We start from the raw sequence: 12,981 nt of genomic DNA, 5'->3' as shown, positions 1-12,981 counted from the left end.
TGTGAGGTTTGGGACCCCCTCAGGGTGTGAGTGTGAGGTTTGGGACCCCCTCAGTGAGGTTTGGGAGAGTGGAGACGGAGGATCTCAGCGCTGCCCATTCCTCACTGTGGAATTCTTCCTGGCTGGACTCTGTGCCGGAGGACAAACGCTCTGTTGTTCCCGCCGCGGGCTTCCCATCCCGCGCTCCCGATGACTGACTGCGGGATACAGGCGGACTCATCCGATGACAACTCCCCTTCCCTCCTAACCCGGAATTCTGGGAATCTGGGATCAGGGGGAGAAAGGGGAGCTCTCTGTGGAATTTCTCTCCTGTGCTCTGACTGCCCCTGCCCCTGTGTAAGAGATGAAGCAGTACGGAGGGAGGGAGAGAGAGAGAGAAAGGGAGAGGGAGAGGGTGGGAGGGAGAGAGAGAGAGAGGGAGAGGGTGATAGGGAGAGAGAGAGGGGGAGAGGAGAAAGAGGGAGGGAGGGGAGAAACACAGATGGGGATTGGAGAGACAGATGGGAAGGAGAGGAGGGCTAGAGGGGAATGGAGCGGTGGAGAGATTGAGAGAAAAGTACAGAATGAGGGGAGAGGCCAAGGAGGAGAAAGAGAGATACGGTAAAAAGGAAAGTGGAAGAAAGAAAATGAAGAAGAGGAAAGCACAGAGAGGAAGAGAGAGTGAGAGTTGAGGGGATGTGGGGAGTTTTTGGACAGAATGAGAAAGAGAAACAGAATGCTGGTGGTCTGAGCAATGACTGACATTATAACATTGTCTCAACATTACAGCAACATTGTGAGAATGTTTTGCGCTGGCTTCTAGTAATCTTCTAGTAATGGCGTACGGTAAAACGCATGAAAAAAAGATGAGTTAGAATGAGTTAGATGAGTTATAACTGCAGTCTAATCGAGCGTTTGAGATGGACTAATGTTTCTGCAACTTGGAGTTTGACACACCAAACAAAGAGTGTCTCTCAAAATGGCACAGACCCAAAACCCTGTTAACAATTCACATACCATCAGTGTGCTGTGTGAAGCTCTGTTCTGGAGTAAAGGAATTCTCAGGAGCCGCAAAAACAAAGTATTTTCAATATACCAATGAGCATACGGTTATTTCCTTTGGGGTTTTCAACCAATTTTATTAGTTGTTGACTTATAGAACTCTGGTGGGACACAGAGTGCATGCCTCTGACAATATGCCAAGTGTTCTTGTGAATATGGCCTGCGTATTTGAGTTGGGCTCAATTCAGTTTGAATGTAAATTGAAAAACCTGTTCCGGTCTTTTGCAGCTTGACTTCATTGACTGATTGGAGATGGAAGTGAGCCCAAAAGAGTGCGTTTCCTGATATTTTATCCGCCGGTATTTGAAGGCTTATTTATACACCGTTCACAGCACTGCCGGTGACACTGAGCCACACAATGTGACATTTCTCCTGGGTTTCTCTGGCGCACGCTAAAAATAAGGTGTGGGATTCTGGCTGTGCTTCAGATAGAGGTGTGTGTGTGCGTGTGTGTGCCTGCGTGTGCCTATGTGTGTCTGTGTGTGGGTAGATCGAAGTGTGTGTGTGTGTGTGTGTGTTTATAGGTGCGTGTGTGTGTGTGTGTGTGTGTGTGTGTGTGCACCGTGGGCGCCGTGTGTGCTTGCCGCATGTGTGTGTGTACAAGCATGAGTGCATACTTTGTAGTCATGACATTATGTACTCAGTGAGCACTTTATTAGGTATTTATTATCATAATCTTTTAGTCTTTTTCATCTTCTGCTGCTGTAGCATATCCACTTAGAGTTTTGATGCATTGTATGTTCAGAGATACTCTTCTGCAAGCCACTGTTGTAATGTGTAGTTATTTGCATTACTGTCACCTTCTCCTCTGACCTCTCTCATAAAGAAAGCAGAGCTGCTCACCTGGATGTTTTTTTGTTTTTCACACCATTCTCTGTAAACTCTGGAGACTGGTGTATGTGAAAATCCCTGGAGAAAATCCCAGGAGCCCTGCCATACGATTGGCTGATGAAATATTTGGATTAACACACTGGTCTACTTAATAAAGTCCTTGCTGACTGTATATCCACACACACAACAGCCTGTGTTGTGCTGTTTGTGTGCTGGAAAAATCAGACCATGCAGCACAAACACAAGCAGCATCACCAAGTATGACTTCTGTGCTCTGTCTCTTAGCAACCTGCTGTGCTCTGTCACTTAGCAACCTGCAGTGGATGGTGTGTTGTCGGATGACAGGTAATGTGTGACTGGTGAAATATATTTGTTTTACAGTATGTCTCTGTTTTTGGAAAATGTTATCACTTCACCCCCTATGTGTAAGTAGCACAGTGGCATTTAGCTGAAGCCTTCTGATGCACTCACCTGTACACCAACTGCTGTATTAATCCACCAATCAGGAGTAGGACCTTGGCTCATCAAGCCAATCAGATGGCAGTACCTCTACGAATTGAGCCAATCGGACTGTTCACTGACTGTTCTAATCAGGAGTTGCGCCCCTTGTGGTCGAGCCACTTGGATAGCAGTATCATTTCTGGCTGGCCCAATCAGATAGCAGTACCATGTCTGACTGAGCCAATCAGGAGCACCACCTTGATTGACTGAGCCAATCAAGAGTCCACACTTTTGGCCTTGAGATGTCAGATTGACTAACGGCGCTGACATGCATGTTAATTACATAATGAATCATTTTCACTGGCTTTCTCGTCCATATTCATGAAGGTATGCCTAGGAACACTGCTGCAGAATATGAGATAATTCATTGTTATTATAGGTATTAATTTTACTGCCTGAGGGTGAGTGAATGAAAGTTATTACGCACGTAGTCTGGCACAGAGCAGGAGGTTAGAGAAGAAACAATGAAAGCCGAGTGTGTATTAGCACATTTGACCTTGGCAGCCACAGAATGTTTAAATATCAGATTAATTTATATCCCTGCTCCAGCGTGTCTTACAGTCTTCTCAGAAGCTGTTAGTTCCCTTGGTGTCTGGCAAACGCGACTTCCTGTCCTGAACGCTGCACTTCCTGTTCCACTCGTGACCTGCGTAGGCGTGGACTGAGGTGACAATAGTGGGGTTCGGAGGTCAGAGGTCAACAGGTTTTCCCCCTCTGATCTCCGTTCTCCCCTCTGCCTCTCACCCCCCCCATGGGAAAAGTGGTCAGGACAGGTGACAGGGCTCATTCCAATCACTTATTTTTCTCCTCTTTTTTCTTTTACTTTCTCCTCCTGACCTGGATCGAGGTCCACCATCTTTAAGGACATTCCAGCCCATTAAATGTTCTTTCTGGGACATGCTAGAGTAGAAGTTAGAAGTTAGTCTTAGGAGTTAGCGGATGGAGTCTCTCGATGCTTTCCTTTCAGCAAGAAGTATTGTATCGGAATGCATGACGTATGAATGATCAACCTGTGGATCCACCTCGCCCCATCTGCCAAACATCTGCCAAGTCTGTAACTGACGAGCTACTGACGTTTCAAGGAGGCATTCCATTTGCCTAATGATGTTTTTCTAGATTCCCCAGTCCTCATTTATCTTTCTTGCCGCTTTTCCTCTCCTCTCCCGATGGGTGGAGCTCGGAGTAGAAAAAAGGAGAAAAATAAACGATTGAAATGAGCCCAGGGTGTAGAAGTGCACTACCCTACTGCTGTAACCATGGCAGCAAGCCATCCTGAAATTCACAGACCATAATATGCCTGTGTCACACCACTTTGATAATGTGGCCCAGAATGTGTTGGCTTGGGACTGCAGTGTTCGAATGTACAGCGCTGTCTCCTTCCATTTCTATCTCTATCTCTTTTTCTCCATCTGTCTTCCTCATTCTCTCTCCATCTCTCACTTACTCTCTTACTCCCTCTCTTCCCATGCCTCTCAATCTCTCTCTCTCTCTCTCTCTCTCTCTTCACTGCAGTGCTGCACCCTGCTGCAGTTACCTCCCCCTGCGTCACCAGCTGCAGTTTAACCTGCAATATGAGCTGCAGTTTAACCTGCAATATGAGCTGCAGTTTAACCTGCAATATCAGCTGCAGTTTAACCTGCAATATCAGATACAGTTTAACCTGCAATATCAGCTGCAGTTTAACCTGCAATATCAGCTGAAGTTTAACCTGCAATATCAGATACCGTTTAACCTGCAATATCAGATACAGTTTAACCATCTCGAGTCAGGCCTGCGTAGTGCAGATGTGTTCTGAAACTGTGCCATCTGAGCTGTGTATTATAACTGTGTACTCTGAGCTGTGTATTATAACTGTGTACTCTGAGCTGTGTATTATAACTGTGCACTCTGAACTGTGTATTATAACTGTGTACTCTGAACTGTGTATTATAACTGTGCACTCTGAGCTGTGTATTATAACTGTGTACTCTGAGCTGTGTATTATAACTGTGCACTCTGAGCTGTGTATTATAACTGTGCACTCTGAACTGTGTATTATAACTGTGTACTCTGAGCTGTGCTGTGAGAATATGGACCAACTCCTGTGCTCTGTGTCTGGAATAGTCTGTGCTCCCTCACTGCCAGGCCTACTGTACTCTGTAACCATGGTGACGCGGCTGTGCCCCCTAACCACGGTGACACAGCTGTGCTCTGTAACCACGGTGACACAGCTGTGCTCTGTATCCATGGTGGCACAGCTGTGCTCTGTATCCACGGTGGCACAGCTGTGCTCTGTATCCACGGTGGCACAGCTGTGCTCTGTATCCACGGTGGCACAGCTGTGCTCTGTGCGCAGCATGTGTCTGGTTGCTGTCCCAGAGGCCTGTGATCACCCTCTGCATGGTGATAACATCCTCCAGGTTCAGCTCTAATCCAATTAAGGCAGAACACCTTGTTCAGCGCTGGAGGGGGGGGGGGGGGGGGGCTGGGACCTCCGGGGCGAGATGAGAGATAACAGGGTGCGGATTACGCCGTGCGGGGGGCACACCAGACATCTGTAACAGGACAAGGCCTCCTCCACCCACCCCCCAGACGGTCTCCACCTGCTCCCAGCTCAGAGCGGGGTGTATCTGAGGATTGTGTAAACAGGAAGGGCAGCTGTGCAGACGCGCTGGCCCTTTAAGCCCCGGCCGGGAGGCGGAGGGCTCTGTGTAAGCTCACACCGGCCTCACGCTGACCTTGGGCCTGCCTGGGCGATGACATCACCTGTGAGGCACCTTGTCAAAGCGGCGCAGAGAAGACCTCTGTGTGCTGAACACACACGCAGACACATACACACACACATTATACACGTTATACACACACACACACACAATCACACACACACACACACACATTATACACACACCATATACACACACACACACATTATACACACACCATATACACACACGCATACACACATTATACACACACTATATACACACAGACGCATGCATACACACACCATATACATACACCGCATACACACATACACACACCCACATGCATACATTATACACACACAGAGACATTATATACACACACACGCATACACACATTATACACACATACACACGCACACATTATATACACACCACATGCACACAGACTTACGCAGACACACACACACAAACACATGCGCACGCATTCACACACACACACACACACACACACACACACACACACTGAATAACCTGCCGTTTCGGCAGGCTGCTCCAGTGGCTCTATTTAAAATGTGTTTATATTCCTGAGCTGATCTAAAGATAGGAGTGTGTGTGGGGAGGCTCCTCAGCCTCCCTCTCCCTTCCCTTCCACAGTGACAGTGGGCTGTAATCAGCAGGGTGTTCTGGCCTCACCATTACACCTTACGTGCTCCTTGGGATTTTGGTGATTTATGAATCTCCGGCTGTTAATTGTGTACTCTTTTTCCATCCCTCTGGACAAGAAATAAAAAAAATTAGAAAATGCAAATGGCAAGAGAACTGACTGCACAATGCCTTCTGCCAAGATTGATGTTTGTTTTTATGTTGTGGTCCCCCCCCCTCCCATGGCCACAGTCTCTGTTCTTGTTCTGACTGTCTGGCTGATGAGTATTCATAACATCATAAACACATCTCAGCATGACAAAATGTTCTCAGAGGAAATTACAGAATGACCAGTTAAATGTTTTTGAACGTTCCTCAGTACACAATATCACACGCGCACACAAACACAGATACACATACACACACACACACACACACACACACACACACACACACACACACACACTGATCTGGCATGCCTAGTTGTTATTTTTTTGTCCTGCTATGTTAACAGAAGAAAACTGAGAAAAACGAACTGTTTACAAAGTAAATTCGAATTGTACAGACAATTCCCTCCCCCATCTAGGCCTGTACTTTCTGTGACCTCTGACCTCTGACCTCTGCACTTGCGCAGGTGGACCTGGGCAGGAAACAGGAAGTGGTGGTGTACGACCAGAGCACCAAGGACGCCAGCTCCCTGTCCAAGGACAGCTTCGTCTACATCCTCCTGGGAAAGCTGGAGAGCAGCTTCCAGAGGGTCTCCCTCCTCACTGGTAGGCCCTGCTCCCCCACCAGCCCCCCCTCCTAACCCCTGGTGCTCCCCCACCAACCCCCCCTCCCAACACCTGGTACCCCCGCCCCAACCCCCATCCCAACTCCTGGTGCCCCCGCCCCAACCCCCCCTCCCAACACCTGGTACCCCCGCCCCAACCCCCATCCCAACTCCTGGTGCTCCCCCACCAACCCCCCCTCCTAACCCCTGGTACCCCCGCCCCAACCCCCCCTCCCAACTCCTGGTGCCCCCCCTCTCCCAATCATCCTCCCAGTTTTCCTTACAGTGGGGCAGCCTGTAGGCCAGTGGCTAAGGTGTATGGCTGGGATCTGGAAGGTTGGTGGTTCAAGCCCCGGTGTAGCCACACTGAGATCTGCACAGCTGTTGGGCCCTTGAGCAAGGCCCTTAACCCCACATTGTTCCAGGGGGGATTGTCCCCTGCTTAGTCTAATCAACTGTTAATTCACTTTGGATGAAAGCATCAGCTAAATAACCATCATGTAATGAGAAAACAGTTTCTTGAACCTCCGATTAGGCACCGGTCCTGTACCATACGCTGTCAGTTGACTGGTTTACTGATTCTGGCCTATCAGAGCTTTTCATTGCGATTGGTTCCTGCTGTTCTGTGATTGACAGCACATGATAGTTCCGCAGTGTGGACTGGATGCTGCTGCCAGCGGTGTGCAGTTTTACATTTTGTCCACCAGGGGGCTCCCGGTACACCATTTCTCCCTCTCACAACAGCTGACCTGCAGTGCAACAGTGGCTGCTTCAGCCTGGCCGGGGTCACATGGCCACAGAGCCTGTGATGTCATGTGTGGACAGCATGCCCGGACTGAGCATGCCCAGTGCATGAATCCAAACAGCCTACCATTCCAGGGTTGTAGTTGTTTTTTTTTTTTTTTTTTTTTTTTTACTTTGGATTGAGATCAGTAAATGTGCAGAAGCTTATGCTTATGATTTGCGGTCTTTAAAAAATTCTGCTCATATCTTCCAAATGAAATCACATGAGTCACTTATGAGGAAATGTAATTGAATGTATGTTTTTGAAAACTTGTCATCACAAAAACATGGACTGAGGGGGAAAGAGAGACGGGGGTGGGTGATCGCGGCATCGTGCTGAATGAGCAGTACAGACACACTGAGGTAATGTCTTTATGTAGTGCTGCTGCAATCCATGGGCAGTGACCCGAATCTGTGTGTGTGTGTGTGAGAGAGAGAGAGAGAGAGAGAGAGAGAGAGAGAGTGTGTGTGTGTGTGAGAAAGAGAGAGAGAGTATATGTGTGTGTGTGTGAGAGAGAGAGTGTGTGTGTGTGTGTGTGTGTGTGAGAGAGAGAGAGAGTGTGTGTGTGTGTGTGAGAGAGAGAGCGAGTGTGTGTGTGTGTGTGTGAGAGAGAGAAAGAGAGAGTGTGTGTGTGTGTGAGAGAGAGAGAGAGAGAGTGTGTGTGTGTGTGTGTGTGTGTGTGAGAGAGAGTGTGTGAGAGAGAGAGAGAGAGAGAGAGAGAGAGTGTGTGTGTGTGAGAGAGAGAGAGAGAGAGAGAGAGTGTGTGTGTGTGTGAGAGAGAGAGAGTGTGTGTGTGTGAGTGTGTGTGTGTGAGAGAGAGAGAGAGTGTGTGTGTGTGTGTGAGAGAGAGAGAGTGTGTGTGTGTGTGTGTGTGTGTGTGAGAGAGAGGCAGGCGTTGGGGGTGGGGGGTTGGTGTGGGGGGGGTTGGGGGTGGGAGGTTGGTGGGGGGGGTTGTGTCTCATGGGACACGCTGAGCTGGACCCTCTCTCTGGAATGAGCAGCGCTGGTCACGCTGTGATGAGGTCACCACATTCCAGGGCTGAGTGGGACAGGGGCGGGGGGGTGGGGGCACAGGGCCCCCCCATACGGGTCATCCTGGAACAGAGCAGGGTTAGACGCTCTTTATCAGACCAGCCGGAATACAGCCAGTCCCTTTAGCTCATGGGTACATTGGCTGTGCCCCAGACTGGGAGTCAAACCTGCAGCCCAGCTCCCTGCCCACTGTACTACTGCCCCCCACGAAGGGACGTGATTCTGGCTCTGACCCCGTGAAGCTGTGTCATTTCCTCTGTCTGTTCGGTTCACAAGGTTTGACCAGCTCAAACTATGCTTTGAAACAGCTGGCAGCTAGCTGCTCAACTCAGACAAGCCACCAGCACTGGCTGGTTGACCAGCGCATACCCAGCGAGACTGGCTTAATGGCCAGCTTCGCCCTGCTGGTTGACCAGCTCATACCCAGTGAAGACTGGCTTTATGGCCAGCTTCGCCGTGCTGGTTGACCAGCTCATACCCAGCTAGACCAGCTTCATGACCAGCTTGACCGGCTCAATTTCAAGTTGGTCACACTCATATAGCTGGGTTTTACCAGGAAGTGGCTGCAGATTTATTGTTGTAGTTCTAGTTATCGATGTCTGCTCCCATATGAAGCAATTCCGGAACGGTGATCGGCTGATGTGCATTGCAGACCTGGGTCAATTATTGTTTTCTTTGGATTCAAATACGTTTCTGTACTCGATTGATCTTGCCTGCCGCAATTGAGCCGACCGCTGCGATGCACCCACGGGCCCACTGCTGAGCCGAACAGATGCTGCCCGGATACAGCTCATCTTAGAGCGATACGATTGGCTGATCCCGTTCCGTGAGCGTCCTGCATCAGCCAATCCGCACGAGGATCAGGGGAGCGTTGGCGAATGATTTTTGAATTAAGAAGTAAAAGGTTGAGTGTGGCTGAGGGAGGCCTGCTGTGGCAGTCTGAGTCAGCGCTGCCGAAAGCTGGGTGTTTATCAGCAGATTTAGGCTTTTGTGCACTCACGGTGTTCGCTGGTTGGCACCTCGGCTGAATGTCTTAGCGAGGCACGGCCCATACGGCGTCGTCAGAATCTGCCGTTCGCGATTAAAGCGGTTTAATTCATCCCCGCAGTGCCGCGCGCTTACGGAGCTTAAACTTCTCCTTTTTCGGGAAAAATTCAGCTCGCTCCTAACGTGTCACGGCTGATAAAAGCCCACCCTGGATTTGCTTCAATCAGGATTTCGTGGGGAGAAGCGCACGTCGAAAAAAAAAAAAAGCCTCTCTCTCTCCGCGTTTTGTCTCAGTCAGCTCCGCAGGACCAGATTCCTTCCATCTAAGCGGGGCAGAACTGAAAAGAAATGTGTGTGCTCCATTTTTAGTTTTTCCTGTCAAACTCCTTCTGTTTCCACGACGACAGTGGAAGATTCTCCGTTCGCGTTCGCCGGTAGTGAAGGCGTTGTGCAGGGAATGTTCTGGAATGAGGTCACACTGAGTCGGTTGATGTGGACTCCAGCAGTCACCAAGGAATGAAAGGAACACCCCCCCCACCCCCACCCAGTGCCAGTGTTTTTAAACAACCCCCCCCCCCCCACCAGTGTTTTTAAACATTCCCCCCCCTTTGCCCACCTCTGTGGCGGTATTCCTTTGGAGTTGTGGAATTTGGTGCAGAAGCCAGACTGCTGGCCGAGAGAGAGGGGAGCCAGCTCTGGGCATTCGGCTCACAGAAGCTTCCAGCAAAAACAGCGCTGTAATGATCCCCCCCCCCCACAGCCCCCAGTCCCCCCCCACTCAGCCTGAAGGAACAGGGCTGAAATAAACCCAGAAGTGAGTGGGGGGGGGGGATAGGGGAGTGTGGAGGGGAGTCACACTCACACGCACACGTTCCCTGCACTGACCCCCCCTTCCCGCAGTCTGATTGTCTACGATTGAATTGAGTTTTATAAGTTCATTAGCGAGGGTGATGACATCATATCTGAGCCGTGCTCCATGTTGGCTTCTGCTGTCATGCTTTTCCAATTAAATTAGGACCACACACACACAAGCGCTCTTGCGCGTACGCACACACTCACACTCACCACAGGTGAAACAGAGTGGAGGGAAGCACCTTTTAAGCGGAATGAGCACCTCCACAGTGTCTCTGTCTGGAGAGACAGCCAGAGAGCGGCCTTCACTTCCTAAATCATAATTATCCGAGAGCACATAACAGAAATTAAAATGCCCTCACTGCCTGTCACACCCTACAGTGGGGCTTTCTGCACAGCTGCTCAGAATGAACACCGGGTCCCTGTGTCTCTTCTGTTTGTGTGAGTGCTGTCTCCCTGCATCTCTTCTGTTTGTGTGAGCGCTGTCTCCCTGCGTCTCCTCTGTTTGTGTGAGTGTTGTCTCCCTGCATCTCCTCTGTTTGTGTGAGTGCTGTCTCCCTGCGTCTCCTCTGTTTGTGTGAGTGCTGTCTCCCTGCGTCTCCTCTAGTTGTGTGAGTGCTGTCTCCCTGCGTCTCCTCTGTTTGTGTGAGCGCTGTCTCCCTGCTTCTCCTCTGTTTGTGTGAGTGTTGTCTCCCTGCATCTCCTCTGTTCGTGTGCGTGTCGTCTCCCTGCATCTCCTCTGTTTGTGTGAGAGCTGTCTCCCTGCGTCTCCTCTGTTTGTAACCATTAGACAGGAAATGAGGCGTTGAAAGCTCCACCTCCCGCAGTGTTTACAACAGTAGCTACTGGGACCACCCCACCCCCACATCCTGCCTGTAAGGGAAGAGGCTCGTGGATCAGCAGATACCTCCCCGCTGCTCCCGCTGTAAAACTTCAGCCAGCGCTGAGGCGACGCCTTTAATCCCCGACATCCTTCAGCGCTCCCGTCTTTCCTGTGTTTTTCTGCACGGAGTTTTCACCGATTCCCCCGATGCGTCATGTTAATACCCGATACGTCATGTAAATACCCGATACGTCATGTTAATACCCGATACGTCATGTTAATACCCGATACGTCATGTAAATACCCGATACGTCATGTTAATACCCGATACGTCATGTTAATACCCGATACGTCATGTTAATACCCGGTACGTCATGTTAATACCCGATACGTCATGTTAATACCCGATGCGTCATGTTAATACCCGATACGTCATGTTAATACCCGATACGTCATGTTAATACCCGATACGTCATGTTAATACCCGGTACGTCATGTTAATACCCGATACGTCATGTTAATACCCGATACGTCATGTTAATACCCGATACGTCATGTTAATACCCGATACGTCATGTTAATACCCCATGCGTCATGTTAATACCCGATACGTCATGTTAATACCCGATATGTTAATACCCGCGCGGCAGGCGAGTGAGGGATGTGTGCTGTCCGTGTCTGGAGTCATCGAGGCTGGCGCTCCGCCCGTTTACTCAGGGCCACTGCGTTTGAAGCGCTGCATGGTAAACACTGTTCCGGGATGTGGTCAGCACTGCCATGGTCGTGATTATCAGCGCGCACACACACACACACACACACACACACAGAGTGCTTCATAACAGCCCAGACAATGATGTCATACAGCTCCGAGCATGGAGCCTGACTGGGTGAAGCGCTTAGTCAACAAGAACTCCCCCGGCCAATCGGCTCGCACGAGACCCACCAACGCGCGCCAGGAACCAGCCTGCCTCTGAATCTCGGCCTCAGACCTGTGTCAACTAGGTCATTGGATTCAAATACTTGTCTGTGCTCGATTGATGCAATTGGTTGGTGCAATTGAGCCAACCACGATGACCAAAGTCCTGTATTTCATAGGTTCTCCAGTAAAGCTCAGCTCAAGCTCAGTAAAGCGTAGAAAAGTATTTGAATCTGAAACAATTACGCATTTGATCCAGGTCTACTCCTGTAATGCAGTGTTGCGCAGTGGATAGGGGACTGGACTTGTGTTTTAAAATCAGGGGACCCTGCTGTTCGCCCCTGAGTGAACCTGCAGGATTCCAGTAAACACCCGGTCGTATAATAATAAGAGGCTGCAGCTTGTGTAAGTTCCTCTGCTCTTCAGCTGAGCTACTGAGGTTGGCGGCAGTCCTGGGCCAAATACGTAATTGTATTGGATTCAAATACTTTCTACGCTTTTACTGAGCTTGTCTGGTGTATTGGAACCTATGAAATACTCTCAAAAAGTGCAAACCCCACCTTCTGGTCCTCCTTGTTGGCTTAGTTGCACCAGGCAAGATCAATCGAGCACAGAAAAGTATTTGAATCCAAAGAAACGATTACGTATTTGACCCGTATTTGAGAACCTAATTTGACTTCCATTGCGGCAGTCAGGTGTTAGAGAGAGAGAGGGAGAGAGAGAGGGAGAGAGGGAGAGAGAGAGAGAGAGAGAGAGAGAGAGAGAGAGAGGTGTTTGTGAAAGCAGGAGGTGTTTTGGAGAGAGCAGGTGGTGACTGAGAGAGATGTGATCGGATCTGTGTGCAGAAGTTTCTGGAACCAGGAGCCAGCCCTCAAGGTCGTAAGGTGGGGGGGGATGCTGAATCGCTCCCACTTTTCCTCAAACCCAGATCCATTACCACCCAGAGATCAATGACTCCATTCAGACAGATCTGCTGGAGCCACAGGACTGTGATGTAACCTCCCCAGAGTCTCTCCCTCCTTCCCTCCCTCCCTCTCTCTCTCTTTCTCTCTCTCTATTATTATTATTATTATAATTCTATTTTGCTCCCTCCATCCTTAAGTGTCCCAGAGAGGG

The 12,981-nt window shown here is 49.6% G+C and overlaps 1 protein-coding gene across 1 annotated transcript in view; it reads left to right on the top strand.

Annotated features, from left to right (window-relative positions):
* The window catches only part of dusp8a (dual specificity phosphatase 8a), a 56,013-nt gene that overhangs the window by 15,620 nt on the left and 27,412 nt on the right, over positions 1-12,981 (top strand). Inside the window, exon 3 of the mRNA XM_061222347.1 lies at positions 6,334-6,472. Within this exon, the coding sequence (XP_061078331.1) occupies positions 6,334-6,472 (139 nt within the window). The remainder of the gene's footprint in view (positions 1-6,333; positions 6,473-12,981) is intronic.

This window comes from Conger conger, chromosome 15 (genome assembly GCF_963514075.1).
Source record: "Conger conger chromosome 15, fConCon1.1, whole genome shotgun sequence".
NCBI classification, from domain to species: domain Eukaryota; kingdom Metazoa; phylum Chordata; class Actinopteri; order Anguilliformes; family Congridae; genus Conger; species Conger conger.
Note: the sequence above shows the minus strand (reverse complement) of the source record. Positions and strands in the feature narration are given on the sequence as shown.